Source organism: Sus scrofa, chromosome X, assembly GCF_054392235.1.
Source record: "Sus scrofa isolate SSC_HxYL_T2T_F1_AM1 chromosome X, Sscrofa_HxYL_maternal_Yorkshire_Landrace_v2.0, whole genome shotgun sequence".
NCBI classification, from domain to species: domain Eukaryota; kingdom Metazoa; phylum Chordata; class Mammalia; order Artiodactyla; family Suidae; genus Sus; species Sus scrofa.
Genome location: NC_139401.1, coordinates 120176095 through 120196902, shown reverse-complemented (window position 1 = coordinate 120196902; position 20808 = coordinate 120176095). Strand labels below are relative to the sequence as shown.

The following is a 20808-nucleotide window of genomic DNA, read 5'->3' as shown; positions in this document are numbered from 1 at the left end:
CCCCATTGTTTGTTAGGCTCTCGCAGAGTCTGGCACGTAGCAGCACTTCAAATATTTGTCAGTGAATGAATGAATGAATGAATGAGGTCCTTGGCCACCTACCCTCCCTTCGCCTCCCTCCTCAGCCCGCCAGTTCTGGCCCAGGACCTCCTCGCCCGTGGCCTGGCTCTCCCCGCAGGATTCCTGGGCAGAGGCTCTCCCTTTCCCTGCCTTAGCCAAACCTATTTTGACCTAGATCAAGACAACACACACTCACACGGAGGTGCTAATCATTTCATTATACAAGTACTTTTGAGGGCCTACTATGTGCCCGACATTGTGCTGAGGTGTGTGTGGAAGTCATCAGAAGGAATGTGGGAGTTAAAGATCCCTACTGAGGCGCATGGGGTCATGACTAAATGCCATCCTCCGCTGAGAAGCATTTGACTGGCAAAGCACGGAATTTCAGATGGTGAAATTGAAGCGGGAAGAGGTGGGGATTTGGGGCTAGGAGACCTCTCAAACAGGCTAGCTCTGGCTCAGTGAATGTGCTGTGTGAAGCGATTTTCTCATGGGTCAGGCTGACTTTAAGCCCCAGGTTATCTTGTCCCCAGTTATGCTTGGCTTCATGAAGGGTCACCGGGGGCGAGCTTAAAGGAGACGATTCTTTTAACAACCTGGGATCAGGTGCCTACCCTTTGTGTGGCTCTATTAAATTAACCCTAGGAAACCCCACGGCTGTCAGACGTTTGAGGTACGGTATTCGAAGATGATGCAGGCTGCCAACTGTGGTCCCCAGCTGCCCCTGAGTGAGACCATCCGTGGGTTGGGTTTGCGAACCCCGCCGGAGCTGCGTTGGGGAAAACGGTTCGAAGGAAGCCCCATCGGAGAGCAGGAAGAGGAGGTGGATTTTGTGGCGAGGAGGAGGACGTGAGCGGCTCTGGTGGCCAGAGACGAGCTGGACTGGGCTGGGAGGAGGGGCACCTGAGCCAGGAACCCCCACGCACCCCAAGGGAGGATAGGGAGGTCGCAAAAATCCTAAAGGGAAAAGCCCTCCCGGCTGCAGGCCAATGAGCAGCGGGAAGGAGGAGTGAGGCTGGGGAACTTCTCCCAGAGCCAGTCAGAGGGGACGGCTGCTGGGAAGCCAATCAGCGCGCCCGAGCCTGCAGCCCCTCTGCAGTAGTTATGCCAGAGCGCCCTGTGTAGAGCGGCGGCGAGCGGGCAGCTGGGCTGGGCGGCTGGGAGCCACTGCACGCGCTCCGCGTCCTCCTCTCGCGCCGCGCCCGCCGGGTCCCGGTGCCGCGGTGGCCCAGCCGTCCTCGCAGCCCCACGCCCGCAGGCGGCTCGCCGCGCGGCCCCCGCCCCCCGGCCGCGCCGACAGCCTCCCCTGGCCCCGCCCCGCCCCGCCCGGTCCCTCCTCGCCCCGCCCCAACCCAGGCAGCCCCGCCCCGCCCTGAGCCGCCGATCAGTTCCCGCCCTCGCCCAGCGCCCAGGTAGCTGCGAGGAAACTTTTGCAGCGGCTGGGTAGCGGCAGGTCTCCTGCTCCTCGGGGCCACTGCCAGGCTTGCCGAGTCCTGGGACGGCTCTCGCCCCCGCCGCTACTCTCCCGCGCTCTCCTCGCTCCCCGCGAAGCAGGATGGCAGGGACCGTGCGCACCGCGTGCTTGGTGGTGGCGATGCTGCTTAGCTTGGACTGCCCCGGACAGGCGCAGCCCCCGCCGCCGCCGGACGCCACCTGTCATCAGGTCCGCTCCTTCTTCCAGAGACTGCAGCCCGGACTCAAGTGGGTGCCTGAAACCCCGGTGCCAGGTGAGGAGTCGTCCCTCGCGCGTTCCAAGCGCTCCGCGGAGAGCCAAGGGGCGCGTGGTGGCCGTACCCCGAGAGCGCTAGCCCCTCGGGGCCGCGATCGTGCGCCCTGCCGCTGGGCACCTGGGAGTGGTCGCCGTGCCCAGGCCCGGCTGGGTCTCCCTAGGGAGGGAAGAAAGGGTGTGTGCGGACGGTGTCCGCATCTCGCAGGCTCGCTTGGCTGTCAGCGAAGGTGCGAGTGGGAGGAACCGCGCGGGCTTGGCCTTCCCGCAAGCGCCCATTTTTGGGGGGAGAGCGGGAAGGTTGGAGCTGTTTGTCCCCGCCTCGGCGAACTGGCGCCCTACATCCGATCTGGTGCCTCGGGAATTGGCCACCCTCGCTCACACGTACGTGCTAGACTATCAGCCGCAGCTGGACCGCGGCTCCGGCCATTCTTTCCCCAACCTGCCCTCACGCCCTCCTTTCCGCAGCCTGGCTTCCCGAGGCTCGCGGGCCCAAGTGCAGGCAAAGTTGAGGACAAATCTCCGAATCCGCAGTGGCAGGTTAAGATAGGCGGAGGGAAACTTTTGAGTAGGAGGGTCCCCCCAAATGAGCAGGACTGAGCCTGTTCCTTCAAAACAGCGTCCCTTTTCTGGGCTGGCGAAATCGCTTCCAAAATCGTGCTGCTGGCCCAGGGAACAGGAGTCCAAAGATGATTTAACTCCTCCCCTCCTCACATTCATCTGCCTTCTTGACAGGCTAGACCCAGAAGGGGAGATGATTTTAGGTGGAGGAAAGTTTCTGAACGCTTGCCTTTTGTTCTGCACAATCGGATCGTGTTGTAAGGGCATATTTTAGCCTTCGCTGAGGGCTGCCGCTGTCAACAGATGAATTTTAATGGCCTTGTGTGATTGACTGTCCCGCGGTTGGACTCCAAAAGCCTGCCTGAGACTCCAATTAGGACAAGTTGCTACACTGACAATGCCGGCAAGGAGAGTCGGCTTCAAACAGGTTAATTGATCCGAGGTGCGCTCTGAGAAAGGGCGGGTTGTAGTCCACAAACCGTAAGACGTTTGCGGCCTCCAGGGTCGCTTCGCGACCCAGGCATCCAGCCAGGCGTGCGCCCCGCGCTTCCGAGGGATCTGGGGGAGCAGCCCTCGCCAGAACTTGGCTCTGGGCTCTCAACAAGTCAGGGAGGCGGGCCTGATGGTTGGACCAAGTTGTGAATGCGATGCGCGCCCTGTGGGCACTGCCAGCGAGCGTTCACTGGCGGGAGGTTACCTAGGCAGCCAGCGCGCCCTCAGCCTTTTCTTAGGTGGATGAAAAGAGCCGAGCGAGCCTGCTGTTTAGTTGCAAAGGTAATTGGTCACCCTTTTGGGGGACTGAAACGCATGTGCGCTTATGTTAAATATTGCTTTGCAGGATTTCGCTCTAAGGGAGGGTAGAACTACCTCTTCCACTGCTGAGTGTTAATAACATCCCACGTGGGCGTGTGCGGGAGCCGTAAGGGGCAACCTATGAATCAGTTCCACAGAGCTGAAACAACAGGCGAATCTCTCCCTTCGAAGTGCCCTGGTAATTAGATTGCTAAGGCCAGAGAACATGCTTTTGTGGATAATGTAAAAATTGGTCCTCACAGGATGAGCCCTCACAAGATGAATGGGTCCCGGGTTGGGGCTGGGGCTGGGGCTACACTGGGCGGATTTGAAGCCAAGGAGTAAAGATTGTGCTTAAAAGAGGAAAAAGAGCAGAGGGAATGCACAGATAGGCATTTAGCAACCCCCTCTACACAGACTCCTGCCGGCGCACCCTCCCTCGCCCTCCCCCAGCTCTCTGGCTGCCTGCCTCTTTGCAGCATCTGTATAAAAGTCCTGGGAGGGCCCACACACTGCGTGTGTGCCATTTGGCCTGGGCTCCTTCCTTGCAAGCTCCCTTACTCCCGGCCTAAGGAAGGCCATGCTACACACAGAGAACAGAGGCTGGTAATGGAGATGTTTCATTTTCCTCAGAGAGTCCAAACGCTGTAAGGAAAATCACGGTCCAAGGGTCTCGCCCATGTAAAGCCAGCACCCCTACTTCACGGCTGTGTAGCGGATGCGGGGTCGAGCATCTTCAGCATGGCAGGCACTGCTCTGGCTCGCCCTGGAGCTCAGCCAAACGTCCAGCATGGTGCTCCCCACACAGCTACCATCATATAGGCTAGATTTTCTGGGGCGGTGCAGCTTTCCAGGACTCTGTCCTGGCACGAAACCATGTGTCCTGAATTTTAGTTGGGCAAATATGGTCACTGTCGATATGGAAAACAGGGCGAAAATCCTAATGTCCATGTGTGGAAAGAGCTCATCAGTATTTCAGAGAAGAGATGATAATGGCCGACTAAATACAATGGCAAGTGCATAATTTTAAAATGAATAAATGTGTAATTTGCTGCTGTCATTCAGTGGTTGGAAATTGAAAGAGAGCTGCAAATTATTTGATAGTTAGGAATCATCGTGATGACCGCTTGACTCCCCCCCCCTGCCTCCCCGCCCGCCCCATCTATATTTTAAGCCATGTTCAGTTGGCCCGCTCCACTGTATGAACTGCATTAAAGCTTTCTTTGTCCCGGCTAAAATGAGGTTTGGTCGCACTAAGGAGAAATCCTCAAGAATGTCCTGTCTCCCTTAGGGGGAGCATTTGGGATTGACTGCTAACTTGGGCCATTAGGGGAATTGGGTTAGCGTGGATAAGGTACATTTCTTATGCTAATATGGATGAGACTCAATGGCATTCGAAATCAGCCAGCCTAAAAAATAAATCACTGGTGCTGAAGGACGACACTAGACGTCCACAAAGCTGATCTAGAGCCATACAATCTCAGGTTCCCTTTTCTTTCAGTGTTCAAAGGCACAGGAGAGCAGTCCCATATAGCATGTCCCCCACACCCATAGATCTTTTCATACCCCACTCTTTTGTTTTTTTTCTAAGTATTTGTAACTTGGAAAGCACCACAGATGGAAACCAGGCACACAGAGTTAGCATTTGGCAGAAAAATCCATATAACTGACTTTCAGCACAGCTCTTTTGCCCTTATTTAATTTAGAAAAATTCAGAAAAAAAAAAGCCAATGAGCTCATAAGTCTAGATGTTTATTTTGTTTTGCTTAACCTACCCACAGGCGCAATCAAGAATGGATACAATTTTAGGCAAGGAAAGTGAGCTAGTAATCAGACAATGATGTTTCCAATTGTCTCAAGGGAATGTTACAGAAGTCTGAAAAAAAAAATTCCTCCAAACAAAAATCAAGTGTAATTCACTTTATGAATGCCATACACCGCTTTTGTGGGGGTGGTGGTGAAGGGGACGGATGGGAATGAGAAAATCAAACAAACCGTGGTAGTGTTGCAACTCCCCAAAGATTGAGGAATCTTGCCTTAGAGGGCCTTGGAAAGTGCAAGAACCAATCCAGAAGGCCAACCACCCGGATGGGTAAAAGGCAGCCTTGAAGAGCCAAAAGCGACTTGGAGTTTCTCAAAATAGATGAACCGACATACAAATAAAAATCACCGTTCCGGAAAAAAAAAAAAAAAAAAAAAAAAGCGGGAGTTTGGAATTTGTTGTTGCTGTTGCTGTTTGTCAAGGATGAGAACTGGCAACCTCGGCTGGGCTGCCAGCTGTGGCTCCCCAGCGAGCTTGAGGCCACCAGCGGTCCTAGCGGCCGTGGTGAGAGAGGCTAAGGGAGGTGGGGGGGGGGCTGTCTCTGAGTTGGCCCTCGACATCCGGGGGAGCGGGTGATCTGTTAGGACTCTGAAAAAGGTGTCTTGTCGTGGGCTCTCTTGGAACCGAGGGGAGAGCTCTCTCACCTGTGGTCTGAATCGACGTATTGCGCTAATCCTGATGGCTGGGGCCGAGATGCCCTTGGAGGGAAGCAGCCGTCTGACCCAGGAGATGGCTGCTCCTCCGTGGAGCACCTCGGCCTGAAAGGAGCGGAAGGCGGTGCTCCTTGGCAGGCTCTGTGTTGGCTGTTGGGGGCGCCTGGAGGACCAGACATGGTCCCCTTTGTCCAGGCACTCAGAGTCTAGCGGGGGAGCCGACGAATCAACAGGCTTCTCAGGAAACGTGTAGGATTAAATAGGGTGAAAGGGGCTAGAAAATACCTCCAGGAAATTGGCTGCAGTGGTCACAATAGCCAGCCTGGGCGAGGGAAAAGAACTGAAGAGATGAAGTGGGAGACAGAAGTGGCTTAATAGGGCCGCCATCTTAAAAAGAGTTTTCTTAATTCTTGGCGTAAACTCTGTTGGGAAGCATTAGGAAATACAGGCATAAGAAGATTGTGATGGAGACTCAGTGACACAGATGGTGTCCGTTTTGCAATGTGGCTTTTTTTCTTACGGGCTGGTAGATTGTATCCAATATTTTGATGCAATATTTTTGAGCATTCTGCTGCTTCCGTCTTTAGAGTTGCAATGTTTGCTGTTCCCCGGAGCCTAGAGAAAGGCTGCTTATTACCAACCTGGGAGAAGAGAGGTCTGGATCTGTCTGCTCTGAGACAAGACAGAAAATATGTTTTCTTCTTAAATGGCAGCTATCAATAGGACCACGCCAACTTTAGTGTTTGATGCATATACAAAAGCGTGGGCCTTAAGAGGTATCTTATTACTCATTTCGAAGAAAATTGAAGATAATCACTTATAACTTGTGCACACGATACATCATTTGGAAAGAATTTCACTGGGGATCATATTGCTCAACTGAAAAGTTCTGGCATGCTGAATTTGTACATTTTTGTGAATGCTTCCTTTTACTCTGATCTCTAGCTTTTTTCTGCATATGGTTATTTGTATGTTTTAGATTATAAGCGCCTTAAAGGGAAAGCACTGCATTTGATGCAATGCTGAGCATCATGCTAAGAGTACCACAGAGCATGTAGTAAATAATTGATGATCGAATTTCTAGATCATTACGCATTCTTCTGTGAAACTCTCCAATACTTTCTTAAGCCATATGTCATTTTACTTCTTTTCTTTTCTTCTTTATTTTCTTTTCTTCGGCTGTACCCGCGGCGTATGGGATTTCCCGGGCCCGGGAACGAACCCTCGCCACAGCAGCGATCCGAGCCGCAGCGATGATAATGCCAGGTCCTTAACCTGCCGAGCCACAGCGGAGCACCCCATCTTACTTATTTCCTAAGTCTAAGTCCAGATTTTTTATGGGACGTGATTGGGCTACGTGACAAACTTTTTCAAGCGGCATATATTTTGACTGGAGGCTGATTCAGACTTACCTCAGCTGGTGCCTCTTACCATCAGGCAGGGCTTACAATGCTGAGTACCCGGGGAACAAATTGAAATTAGCAACATTGTTGTGACTGGCTTAGTATCATTAAAGAGCAACAATTATTATAGCGCATAAATTGTAAGACATCTCTTAAATCAAACCCTCTTTGATTTGATGTCAGCCAGACCTTTCTCACTCATGTTGACATTACCATATTTGGGAGTTGAGCTATAACACATGCACCGACCTGCTGAAGGACCTCACAGGTTTCTGGAACCTGGGATCAGAATTGGCGCACAGGCTCAATACCAGAGACCATCCTGGGAGCCAGCATCTATTCAGCCCTTGCGGAGCTCGCCAGCGGCTTCGATGTTTTCGGTGACCCAGGGTCTAATGGAAAGTGTGGGCAGAAAAGGCCCCCACTCATCTGCCCATATTTAGCAAATTGTCCGGCTTGAAACAGGATCCCCAGCACTCCATTAAGAAATGAGCATCAGAAAATAGAGTCCAAATCATGGGCCCCAGACCAGCGTTAGAGACAGCATGAAGAAACAGGAATTTACCTTCTGAGATGACACGACAGGAAGAATGCCACTCAGAAAGCTCTGTGAAGGTGGCCACATCGGCAGGGAGAACGTGCGTGTTGAACTGCTGTGTGGGGGGCAAACCCGCACCCCGGCAGGTTAGTCTCGCTTGAATACTTTGTTGAATATACAAAGTAAAGATTTAGGAGTTCCCGTCCTTGTGGCACAGTGGTTAACAAATCTGACTAGGAACCATGAGGGTGCGGGTTCGATCCCTGGCCTTGCTCAGTGGGTTAAGTAAGGGTCCGGCGTTGCCGTGAGCAGAGGTGTAGGTCGCAGACGCGGCTTGGATCCGGTGTTGCTGTGGCTGTGGTGTAGGCCGGTGGCTACAGCTCCTATTCGACCCCTAGCCTGGGAACCTCCGTATGCCGAGGGAGCAGCCCAAGAAATGGCAACAAGACAAAAAAAAAAAAAAAATTTAGTTCTCTTCGTCAAATGAGGCCAATTAAATATCAATTATCCCAGTGCTAATGATTAGAAACACTTGTTTGCCGTTCTTTTTTTAATGGCTTCACTCTTGGCACATGCAAGTTCCCAGACCAGGGATGGAATCCCAGCCACAGCTGCGCAACACCAGTTAGATCCGCAACCCGCTGGCCGGGGATCTAACCGAGTCTCCGCAGCCCCCCCGGGCTGCTGGGGTCAGATGGCTTTTTTGTCTTTCTTTTTTTGCTTTTTAGGGCAGCACCCGCGGCATATGGAGGTTCCCAAGCTAGGAGTCCAGTCGGAGCTACAGCTGCGGCCTACACCGCAGTCGCAGCAACGTCAGATCCAAGCCGCATCTGCGACCTACACCCCAGCTCACGGCAACGCCGGATCCTTAACCCACGGAGCAAGGCCAGGGATCGAACCTGCAATTCCACGGTTCCTAGTCGGATTCGTTAACCACTGTGCCACGATGGGAATGCCACAGTCAGATTCTTAACCTACCGTGCCACAGTGGGAACTCTCTGCCATTTTTAAACAAAAATGAACCAAGGTTGAGGAACAAGGAAGGCATTTTCACTTTTGCCTCTCTTTGGGTGTAGCTGGATAAAGCCTTATTTGAGAGTCTGTATTTTTCCTCATAAGTAAAAAGGAGTCAATGTTAGGACCAAAATTAACAGTTGATTATGCCTAGTGGCTGAAATTGTATTTATATGCTAGATTAGTAAATCTACTAGGCTCTTTGAAGTATTCTTAATAGGCTTATATTGATAAATAATTGATAGGAAGAGAGATAAAATACCAGTGAAAGTGGCAGTAAAATGGGACAGGGAAGTTAAAGCCGTTATAAATGAACCCTCCACCCACCGCTGTATTCCATCCATCCACCTGAAAGGTGAAAGACCTACATGTCTCAGAAGTGATGATTTGGAGAGTATGCTCCATTTTCCAAATTTCCACAATGACGTGTGCACTTATTTCTTACAAATCCAGTGGAATGTTAGACTAGATTTTTTTTTTTTGTCTTTTTGCCTTTTTTAGGGCCGCACCCGTGGCATATGGAGGTTCCCAGGCTAGGGGTCGAATCGGAGCTGCAGCCGCCGGCCTACGCCAGAGCCACAGCAACACAGGCTCCGAGCTGCATCTGTGACCTACCCCACAGCTCACGGCAACGCTGGATCCTTAACCCACGGAGCGAGGCCAGGGATCGAACCCGAAACCTCATGGTTCCTAGTCAGATTTGTTAACCACTGAGCCACGACCGGAACTCCTTTAGATTAGAATTTTAATTGGCCTTTTTGAGTCTGCCTTTTGAGTATACATGTACTACTGGAAAATCAGAACTCCTGATTATGGTATCTTTAAGGTACATGGCCCTATTTATCTGTATCTCCCTACTAGACTTATCTCTCTCTTCCTAGAGATCTTCAAGGTTATAGGGGCTGTATCTTCTTTATTTTCGTGCTCTCAGTGTAATGTAGCGCAGAGTACAAATAGTAGGTACTCAATAAATATTTGTGGGCTAAGTTAATGGAATTAAATGTACTATAAAGTTTCCATAAAACATATTTAGGTAGTTGATTCCTTTTTACTGCTATACTAAGGTTTCTAAGAAAGTAACTACTTTTTCAGGTCACAAATCCGTTTGTTGTCTACAGGTAAGTGATAAAGGACATTGGTTTCATTCATTTGGTTGTATTATAACTCCCTGGAAAAAGTAGACTAGCCAGAGCTTACAAGAGGTAAGTAGTTTGTGCTTGTTTGCAAGGTTATTCTCAGTAGTTTCAAACTAAATGTTATATATCTGCATATACGTAAATGCATATATTTATCTTCACTTTACAGATGTGTGGTATTTAGTGTGACAGTAATGCCACTGGTGTCAGTTACAGACACATACAGTGAATGTATATAAGTTTTTCCTCAGGGTTTGGTGTGACCTGTACCATCAAGCTTCATGCATGTACCTTTAAGAGGACATAATCCAGAGCGGATATTCAGCCGTGGAAATTTTGCTGGAGCGGTATCAAGGGCCTCAGGAGACTCTTCTCTTTTTTTTTTTTTTTTTTTTGGCCGCACCGGTGGCATGTGCCCGTTCCCAGGCCATGGATGGAACCCGTGCCACAGTAGCGACCTGCACCGCAGCTGTGGCAACTCCGGACCCTTAACCTGCTGTGCCACAGGGGAACCTCCAGAGTCCTCTTCCTTTCTGTTTGCATCGGGGCATACTTTGAAAGTCAGCTGCGAAGACTCAATGAGGTGGCTGGGGATGACCCATCGGGAGTTCTTTCAGAGAGAGACCCGAGGAGGAAAGAAGGGCAAGGAGACAGGGATGATGATCGCTTGAAAATAATGTTAGAATTCCCTTTGTATAGTTTCCTGCTTGCTTTTTTTTTTTTCTGTCTTTTTAGGGCCGCACCCTCGGCACATGGAGGTTCCCAGGCTAGGGGTCGAATCAGAGCTGTAGCTGCCAGGCTACACCACAGCTCAAGGCAATGCCGGATCCTCAACCCACTGAGCAAGGCCAGGGATCGAACCTGCAACCTCATGGTTCCTAGTTGGATTCGTTAACCACTGCGCCACGACGGGAACTCCTGTCTCTACTTTTTATTTCTGCTGTATAGCAAAGCGATGCCTATGTATATGTTCTTTTTCATATTCTTTGCCATTATAGTTTAGCACAAGATCTTGACTGGTTTGCATCTGCTAATCCCCAGTTCCCAATCCATCCCCCAGTATCCCTGTTTTTTTCAAGTACACAGTTTATTCATAGCCTCCGCCAGACGCTATGCGCGTTGAGCGTAGGAGCCGATTGTCGTGGTACCCGCTAGAGTGGTGGGTAGAGGGCCCGTACAGAGTTCTTAAGAAATGCTGGAATGATTTTAAGACTAAAGACCTAAAGACATAGTCCAGAGGGCTTGATCACTGGCCAGGGAGGTCCCAGGATGGCCTCCCTAGAGAAGGACTAATCCTCTGAACGCATCATTGTCTAAGCTGATCTGCAGTAGAGACTGAGGAAGGTGCCTGGTGAAGTTGAAACATATTTTTCTATTCTCTGGGGCCCTGGGAGCCTTGCTGCCCCTCTTTCAAAACTGCAGTTTGAGGAGGAAGTGACAAGTAGAGAGAGATTTTTAGCTGCAGCTTTATCTAAATGTGGTGTTTGCATATGTTTTTTATATATATAGATATATTTATAGATTATATATAAATATGTATTTCTATTATTTTGACAGCAACAGTTAATAATTATGTGTTATTTAAACTGTTTGAAAGTTGGGAATTGCTGCTCTTAGCAGTGGGTGGTCTTGCACCATCATACCTTGCATTTGTACCATGAGAGCTGTGCTTTTGTTTATCTTATATACAAACAATGCAACCACTTATAAAGCGTCTGCAGGTTCTGAGTTCCACAGATCTGCTTGTTTCCAGTACACGCACACACATTCGTACACCCATATATACACACATATGATGCCTCTACAGCTGTACACCCTTAGTAATCTAGAGAATAAGCCTAACCTACAGTGGGAAGACCTAGGGGGCACAGCTTTTCAGAGCTCCATAAGCCATTTTCAGAGCTAATTGTCACCGATGTCATAGAGCTTTTGCTGGCTATGAGGACTGGAGGAAGAATCTGGAACTTCTAGTTTTGTGGGATGGTGTGGCTATGGCAGGTGATAGGTGCTCGGGAAATATTTGTTGAATAAACGAGTGAAACATAGGAGGAACATATTTTGGAGGGGTGAAACGAGTCTGGTTTGGAAGAGGTTGAGTTTGAGGGGTCCTTCGATCATGGAGGCAGACATGGCTGGCAGGTCGTTCAGGTTGTGTTTTGGATTGTAGAAGAGAGAGCCGCCCGGGCTGGAGATATATGCTTGGACATTCTCAGCATTTGGATGGTAACAGAAAACCGGGAATAGATGAGATCCCTGGGAAAGCGTGGATGTTGTCTGCTGGAGTTCAGGAGACGCGTAGTTGGGACTCATGAGCATATAGGCTCAAGTTGGAAGTCATGGGTGTGGGTGATGTTTTCCAGGCTTTTGCATATGACATGTCTTAAAATGTGATTTGCCAACATCTGGTGATTTGAAAAAAAAAATTGCCAGAGACTTTAAGACTCTCTTGATTAAAAGTATGAGTATATGTTGTAATAGTCCAAGACTTTGCAAATAAGATAATGTAACTACACCATAGCGTGTGCGCGCGCGCGTGTGCACACACACACACACACACACACAGAGACTTCTATGTAGAAAAATTCACTGGAATCAAGGGACCATATTTCTATTATTTTTGATAGCAATAATGAATAATTCTGTCATTTAAAGAGTCTGCAAGTTGTCGTTACTCTTAGCAGTGGCGGATCTTTCACAACCGTTCTGTACCTTTGGTTGGGAAAGCCTTGTTTCCGTCCATCTGATGCACAAACAGTGCAGCCACTCATAAAGCATCTGTGGGCTCTCAGTTCCACGGACCCGCCTGGTTCCAACACGGAGGCCCCTCTGGCTCTCCCCCCTCGGAGGGTGAAAGCTGTAATAGTGGGGAGCTTTGGAGTTCTGGTCTCTAGGCCATTTCAGATGGGGCCCTGCTGACTAATCTTTGAAAACATGTTGTTCCAAGCAGATCTTAGGAGCACTTCTGTAACTGGGCTGATCTGAAGCGTCTATGGAGATGTGATTTTTTTTGGGGGGGGGTTCGGTGGGGGAAGAAGGTTGGATACTTTTCTGTTTTTCTGGCGTAAGTGGTTTCTTTGATTTCCCTGTTGTTCCTGAGGTTTCTCCTTTCATTCAACGTGCAGTTGAAACTCCTAGGTCTTCGGGAGCTTGTTTTGAGGCTGCCTTTAGGTGGCTGAAATCGTTTGGAAGGGCCCCAAGAGAAGAGCACGGAAACGAGGAAGAAACTGAGGCCCAGAAAGGTTCGCTCTCCCAAGGGTGGCGTGAGGAGCGGAGCCAGCATGCGCAGCTGGATCTGTCTCACTTCCTAGCGCCTGCTCTTGCCAGTACAGCCCCTGAATCACGAGGGCCAGGATGGAAAGCGTCTGAGTTCCCACACTCCTTTGCCTTCTGTGATACTGTGCCCTCTGGGTTCCCCTCCCACTTGTAAAGCTGATCCTGTCTTGGCTTGTTTACCCTCTTCCTCCCACCCTTATTAGATTCAAGGGTTCCAGTGGCATTTGTCCTTTGCCCTTTCCCTCCTCCCTCGGTTCATTCCCACAACCATTCCCATGATATCATTATCTCTGCTGCTTCAGAGACTCCCCTATCTCTCCCCAACCTGACCTCTTCCTTACCGCCCAGTCCCGGGCTGCCCCGTTGCCCGTGGGAGATCTCCATCCAGAAGTCCTGCCACTGCTTTACTTTCAATGCAGTAAAAACTTCGTCTAGCATTTTCTCTCCCTGTCCATTTCTGGCGATAGCATCTCTGCGTGGTACCCAGTTTGAACTCTTGAAAGCATCTCTGCCTTCTCTTTTTCCACATCTCCCATCCAAACGAAATGGCTGAGTCCTGCAAGTCTGCCTGTATCATGCCTCTCACTCTTGTCCTCTTGACTCGCGTGCCCCCTCTATTTAAGTGTGACAGGTTGCTAACGCAATACTGAAAGGACCCTGTGGTTATCTGCCTCCAAGCCTTCGCTTCTAGACCACCTGCCTGGCTTCCTCTCATTGGTGCCCGCTGTTCTTCTCCTATGCCTTGCTTCTCCATTGCTCTTGTCATTGTGTCTGTACTTGACTTTTGTCTTCTTGCTGGAGTCTTGCTCCTTAAAGTGTGGCCCATGGACCAGCAGCACCCGGGAGCTTGTAAGAAATGTGGGATCTGGGAGTTCCCGTTGTGGCACAGCAGAAATGAATCTGACTAGTAGCCATGAGGATGCAGGTTCGATCCCTGGCCTCACTGCCTGGGTTAAGGATCCAGCACGGCCCTGAGCTGTGGTGTAAGCTCACAGATGAAGCTCGGATTCCGCACTGCTGTGGTGTAGGCCGGCAGCTATAGCTCTGATTCGACCCCTAGCCTGGGAACCTACCTGTGCTGCAGGTGTGGCCCTAAAAAGCCAAAAAGAAGGAAAGAGAGCGAGAAAGGCAGGGAGGCAGGATCTCAGGCCCCATCCCAGGTCTGCAGCATTGAATTTGTATTTTCTAACAGGTTCCCCAGGTGATTTGTATGCATGTATAAACTCCTTGAGGGTAAAACCTTGCAGTATTTAAGAGATGGTTTTGCATATAATCTCTGTGTTTCGGATTTCTCAAGTTTGAGCTGTGCTTCACCTCTTTATTCATTGATGCAGATGGGTGTAGTGGGGGGGCCAGGGGGTGGGAAAGAAAGAGAGATTCTGAGGGTTTGTGGGGAGAGGGACAGGGAGGGAATGAATGAGCCTAAGAAAGTGAGAATGGGTGGGCTGGAGATTCTCCAGCCTTCAGGATCTTTGCTGCTTTGCAGATAACTTTGTGACTAGTTTGGAAAACAGCCTTTGCTTCCCTCGATGGTAGAACCTCTCTGACTAGGCCTTGGCTTAATTTAAGGTGGCCAGAGGCAAACATCTCCTGAGATGAGTTGGCTCTTACCCTCGGAGCGAGTGCTAGAGCTTTCGATGGCATCCTGAGGTGTGTCTTCTCCTCGGGTCATCAGAGTGGCGCTTACAAGCGTTTCAAAGAGCCAGGGAAGAACTGTGCTGCCCGCTGTTTCCGATAGTCCCTTCTGTTTTCAGAAACTGACTTTCTGCTTTGTTTTCAGACTTCAAAGTTTAGTTCTGAAATCAAGGTTTATTTGCCTCCCCGGCATTCTGAAGGTTTTATCCAAGTGTTAATTTCTAAAGCCCAAGTCATTTTTTGCCTTTGAAACGTCGGTGCTGTGGGTCCATTTAATAATGTTGCCTGAAGGTTCTTTTGGCCTTCAAAAGCTGTCAGATTGCCTTTTTGTTCTTTGGGAGAGTCAGGTTGCCTGGTTCACAACGCCTGAAGGTGGTGTTGGAACCACCATGTATTTATTCAGTCATTCAGAGTCTTCCCCCAGCCCTCCCCAATACCCCTTTTGATTTTCAAGTTCTGTCCCAGGGTCCATCAGACATTATTACCAACGAACAATTTGGGGCAAAAATCTCCAGTTCCTCTGCCAGCCGTGGCGAGGCGAAGAGTAGCTGTTCTGTGCACACCCATCCCAGCCCTTTTGGGGTCAGGCTACGCCCAGAGCCCCTCGGCTGTCACATCTTTCCCTTTTTGCCTTCCTGGCTTCCACCTCCACCGTCACCCTCTCTCAAGTGTTTATAATTCAGAACAGGAGGTGTTTTACGGTTTGTTATATTTATGGAATGGTTTTGTGTTTCTTAACCCCCCCTCCAAAAGAAATAGATGCGTGGAATGTTTTATATTTTCCTCTCTCTTTTAAAGTTGGGTTTCCTTTTCCCGTAGCTCCCGATTCCCTTTGGTCCCGACTCTTCCCCATCCTCCTCCGCTTGTCCTCAGTGGTTCTGGAGAGAAGACAGGTTCCGTTTCTGCCCACGTGTTTCGTTTGGGCATCTGGTTCCGTCTTTGGGGATATCGCGAGATTCAGGTCTTTCGTTTGGAAGTGACAAGGTCTAAACTGCGCTGATGAATTTCCATTCCGCTTTCTGGGACCTCTGAGTATATAAAAGACTGTGTACAGATAGGACAAGGCTAAATAGATCTGACGCAGATACACCTCGGGTCACTGCACTGTTGTTGACATTGGCTCTCATTTTGTCATAATTCTCAATGGATGCAAATTGCATCTTTGTTCTTAGGAATTGCTTTTCTTAGACCGAATGCCTTTCCTTTTTCCGCACCTAAGGGAGCCCCTTTGAAACACCGGTAGCATAAGTAGAACTGACCACCTACCTTTTTGGCACTTAGCCGAACTGTAGCTGCTTTTCCCTGACGAAGTTATCACGTTGCAGGACCTTGTTTCATTTGTAGGATGTGTATTGTCCTAGTTTCCAATCTGATGGCGTGTTTAGAGAGTGGATTCCCACTGGACTATTCCTGGTATTTTCTTTCCTTTGCTTTCCCCTTCCGGGGATCTTTGGTTTGTCCTGTATCTATTATCTCTTCCAAGCCTAGCCAAAGTTGTTAGGTTATGCAGTTATGTATAAATATTTAACAAGATAAGTTAGACAAAATGTGCCTGAAGATACTTCAGCCCCCCCCCCACCTCCCCAGAGCCCCGGCCCCCGCTCAGTTTTTGTGCGGATTCACAGATGGTTGCTTTATCTCAGATGTTTAGATTTAGAGGACATTCCTTTGCACTTTGCTTGATGGACACAGTGAAATGGAAGTTTTTCAGTCACTGTTGGCTACCAAAATGGTAGCACCAAGGAGCAGATAGGCTCCTCTTCCTATTTTTTTTCCCCACCAGTTGGCCAAAGCCCCCGAAGCCAGAGAGTTTTAAGTAAGAGATGGTGTGTTTTTTAAGAAAATATTTTGGATAAAGACGAATGTTCTCCGGTCGGGAATAACAATTAGTACCATTCATTAATCAGGGGCCTGTTTGGACTTTGAGTCCTGGCTAGGAAATATAAACTGTGAAAGTCACACATATATATGAACCTCAGGCAAATTTATGACTTGTCAGCCTTTTAAGGTTAAATTCTTAACCCCACATTGGGGCTGGCTTTCTATGTGGAGCTCTGCACATTCCTCTGGGCCACTGGACACCCCCCCTCCCTGAGCCCTTTGCTTAATAGCAGCTAATGGCCTAATGAGCACGAAGGATTTCTGCCTCTTATCAGCTGCCGAAACAGCAACAGGAAGGCTGATATACAGAGTATAGGTCAAAACCGGAGTCCTTGAACCAAAAAACTACAGGGTCAGTTTAAAACTCTGGCTATCTGGCATCTCGGCCGTCATCAATACCTGTCAGTAGAGGAGCTGGACACTTGAGTTCAAACGAATAGTAATCGTGGTCACAAGTATGACCAGCTAATTGATGTCGCTTTCCGTTCTCTCCTCCTTTGTTTAGTTCTTCCATAAATAGCCTTCCTATGGTCTTTAATGAGCTTTTCGCTTGCGCCGGCCGCTGTTATTATGGTCATGCGGGAGGGTTTGATTGGCAGATGGTGATGATGAGGGAGGCAAGGATATTTATTTTTCGGCCTAGGTTTTGGAAAGGGCTGCCAAATAAAGGTAAATAGATACCTACGGCTACTTTTCTGTCTTTTTTGAACTCAGTGTTTGAGGACACTCGTGCTCAACTTACCACGGAGTCCGAGGAACCTTGGTGCTTCATCATATTGTACTCAGACCTTTTTAAGGAGAAAGAGTCATTGCTTGTTTCTTAGATCCACTTGGAATCCAGGCTCAGACGCGCAGAGAATGAATATTTTAGGGTATTCGGTGCCCATCATAGTGAAAGCCCCTTGACTTTCATCTTCGGCATTTGCATTTTTTTCCAGAGACAATAATGAAAACATTTTTTTCAGATTCCGTTCTGTTATTGAAAATCCTATTTACATAAACAGGCATTGTTGTGGCTTAGGGAAGAATGTGGGGTCCCATTCCGTAGCTCCTTGTATATCTTTGCTGAGGCTTGTTTAAATAGGAGTAATGATGCTTTAGTCTAAGCAGCTTTTCCCATTTAGGTAAGTAGGGTGGTTTGAAATTTCAGTTTCTTAGATAATTGAGTTTCTTCTTCTTAATTCTTTCTGGCATGCAGGTTGCTCTCTTGATAGTAAAGACCCTAAAAATCTAGTAATCTCCTTAAGCATCCGTTTGGTAATAAAATCCTGTGCATTTTCAGGGGTTAATTTTCATGACAATGGTGTCCCCTCCCCCACGCCACCCCACCCCCACCCTTGAAGAAATTCTGCTATCTTTTAGGACTTTGCGCTCCCCACATTTGCAGAAAAGCACACTTAAAGCAAATAATGTATATGTATACATATGTGGATGTTGCTGGAATTACTGGATCTAGAGGAAATTTAAGTGTATTCAGATTCATGCTCATTACACAACTTTCATGTAGGGTTTCTAATAGCCTTGCCATATTTCTCAGCAAAAATGGAGCCTATCTATCCCCTGTTCTTCCTTTTTCTCAAAAAAAAGAAAGACAAGGAAAAAAAAGAAAAAAAATTCTCAGAGGTCATCTGGTACCAAGTGAGGTGGGGAAAAAACCTCAAAGAAAAAAAAAAGCAAGCTCAGGCTGCTATCACATCTGCTAGTCATTTTGCCACTGGTGTGACTTCAATGCAGCAAGTTTTTATTGAGCACCTGTGGGGGGGGGGCGGTGCTAATAATCGTTAGCATTTACTGAGCCAGGCGCTGTGCTAAGCCCTTTATGGGCCACATCCCATTTAATCCGCACAACAGAGCCACCAGGTGGGGATCATTATTTCTCCCATTTTACAGATGAGGAAACTGAGGCTTGCAGAGCTGTAGTGACGTGTCCAAGGTCAAAGAAATATGAATTCAACCCGCTTAGCCCGCTTTCAGAGTCCCGTTCCTAAGGCCTCCTTTTGTGGTGGGCTCCGCATGTCTGGGAATGCCTCCTGAAACCCAGTAGGTGTGAGATGCTGGGGATGCGAGGTCAAGTGCTCCGCGCTCTCTGCTCTTGGTGGGAAAGGCAGCCGTGGAGACAGAGGAAGGCCGGCTCAGAGGGGTCTCTATTGAAGGGAAGGAGGAGGGCAGGGCCATGGCTCGAACCTGTGGGGATGCGGCTCAGCAGCCTGGGGTCACGGGTATTTGACTTTCCTGTTCATTGAAAGTTATCGGCTCGCGCTGACTTTAACCGCGCTGGTAATTGCATCGGCCTGTTTCCACACCTCAGCCGCCTTGAACCCAGCACGCCTGAAACATGCCTGGCCAGCACGGTTTGGGAGAATTGGCTCCGTAGTTCCTGGGTCCCTATTTCTACTTTATTACAGTTCGTCTCTGAAAAAAAAAAAAAAAAAGTAAAAAGTAAATGAGGCAGATACTCCCAAACCAAATTGCTGTGGTCTCAAGAGCTGGTGGTGGCTTTCTGAAGGCACGTGAAGACTAGCAGCCCCCAGGGAAACCCCTGGATCCAGGCTTGTTCATTCAGCTTGATCGGGAGCTCCCCTGGCTGCCTCTTGGAGCCCACACTGGACTCTGGAGAGTTCTGTATCTGGATCCCCCCCAGCTTGACACGAGAATGAAGTCCCTAGTAGCAATTTTTTGAGGTTTTCAGCGAAATCATGGGAATGGAAGACAGATCCCCAAATCACCTGTTTGGGTAATTTATTTTCCTTTTTCATAGCTCCTGAAGAAAACAAGAAGAAAGAAAGTCACTACTCAGCATCATTGAAAAAACTCTTTTATGCGTTACATTAATAAATTTTCCTCAATCGTAGGCAGCCTTTGGCTCAGGGTAAAGTGCATTCACCAATGTGTGTGTGTGTGTGTGTGTGAGAGAGAGAGAGAGTGTGGGTGTGTGTGTGTTTGAAACAGTATCTTTAGTTTCCAGCCTCAGCTCATCCCCAAATCCATGTGCCCCCAAGTTTTTTATAGTTGCCTTGCAGTGGTTTGCTTGCCAACTCCCCGCCCATGCCCTTCCTCCTTCACTAAATCTCTTCCACGGAAGGGGGTGCCACCAAGTCCAGACTTTGGGAACATGCAGGGGGAGGGCCAATGAGTGAGGATTCTGATTCATATTCCATGACCGTGGGACGAGGAGGAGGAAGAGGAGCAGGAGCAGGAAAATCTGTCCTTCCCAGTCCTTCGGCTACTCAAGTTCTAACACAACAGTAAGTCGAGGATGAACAAAATTACTGGAGCATTTACACAGCGATTCCCCAAGATGGCATAAATGCCACAGCGCTGGAGCATGGCAGTGTAGACACTCAGATCAGCTGAAGGATGGGAAAAAGGAAGAGATCAATAACGTTGCTTCTCACTCAGGGCTCAAGAGTGAGTGAGTGATTTTCTTTGGGTTGCATTTTGCTCAGGCGCAGTGTGTCTGTTGTACTAACAAGGCAACCGACTCCTTTGGCCGCAGGTTCCTCTCCTAGGGAAAGAGGAAAGATAAATAGAGGCACAGATTATTTACAGTGGCTGAGAAAGTAATTACAAGGTGCAATGGCTTGAGACTGAAATTTAGGTTAGCCATTAGAGCTGGGAGAAGCATCTTAACAGTCAGGGCAATTGGGCATCGGAAAGATTTGCCTGAGAGCTGGTTAAACAGCATCTCCAGAAGTGCTGAGGGCAGGTGTCATGTGAACGGAGACGCCTACCAAATTCAGGGTCCGGCAGGAGGCCCAGACCGATGGGCATATTCCACTGCTGCCCGGCTCTCTTTGTGATTATTTAATTGCTAACAACTTGAAACCGTTTTTTTTTTTTTTTTTTTTTTTTTTTCCCCGTGCGTACCAAATACATCTAATTTGTTAGGTGTAAGAAAGCAAACACATTTGAGCAGTGAGAGTGAGGCATTTGGATTCGTCTCAGCACCCTCCCCACAGACTTCCTGCAATTAGAGCCAAGCAGGGCTTCCTCTGTCTTTCGGCCTAGGACAGCTCTTAAAAGAACGTTTGGGCTGTGTCAGTGTGATTTTCTCAAGGCTGAGCATAGATGAAACCTGGTTTGGGTCTCTCTAACCTTTTTGTAATCTTTCCTTTGAGGTCACCCCTTGTCCCTCTCCAGGTGTTCTGGGTTAACGCCCCCTACCCCCTCTTTCCCGTGCTGACAGAGGCTCCCAGGTAAGCCCATCAGCGACTGCTGCGCTTTAAGGCAACACCCGATCAAATTGCTTTTGACCAAAGCCCTCACTCCCCCATGATGGAACCTTCAGACATGACTAGGCAGCTCCTTGCCGCG

The 20808-nt window shown here is 48.9% G+C and overlaps 1 protein-coding gene across 7 annotated transcripts in view; it reads left to right on the top strand.

The window, feature by feature from the left end:
* Positions 1-1459: 1459 nt before the first annotated feature.
* GPC3 (glypican 3) overlaps positions 1460-20808 on the top strand; it is a 434590-nt gene continuing 415241 nt past the window's right edge. For all 7 annotated transcript variants that reach the window (XR_014834641.1, XR_014834640.1, XR_014834639.1 and 4 more), the window contains exon 1: positions 1460-1787. Coding sequence is in view for 1 of the 7 variants with exons in the window: in XM_013986449.3 (XP_013841903.3) it covers positions 1616-1787 (172 nt within the window). In the remaining 6 variants the exon portion in view is untranslated. The remainder of the gene's footprint in view (positions 1788-20808) is intronic.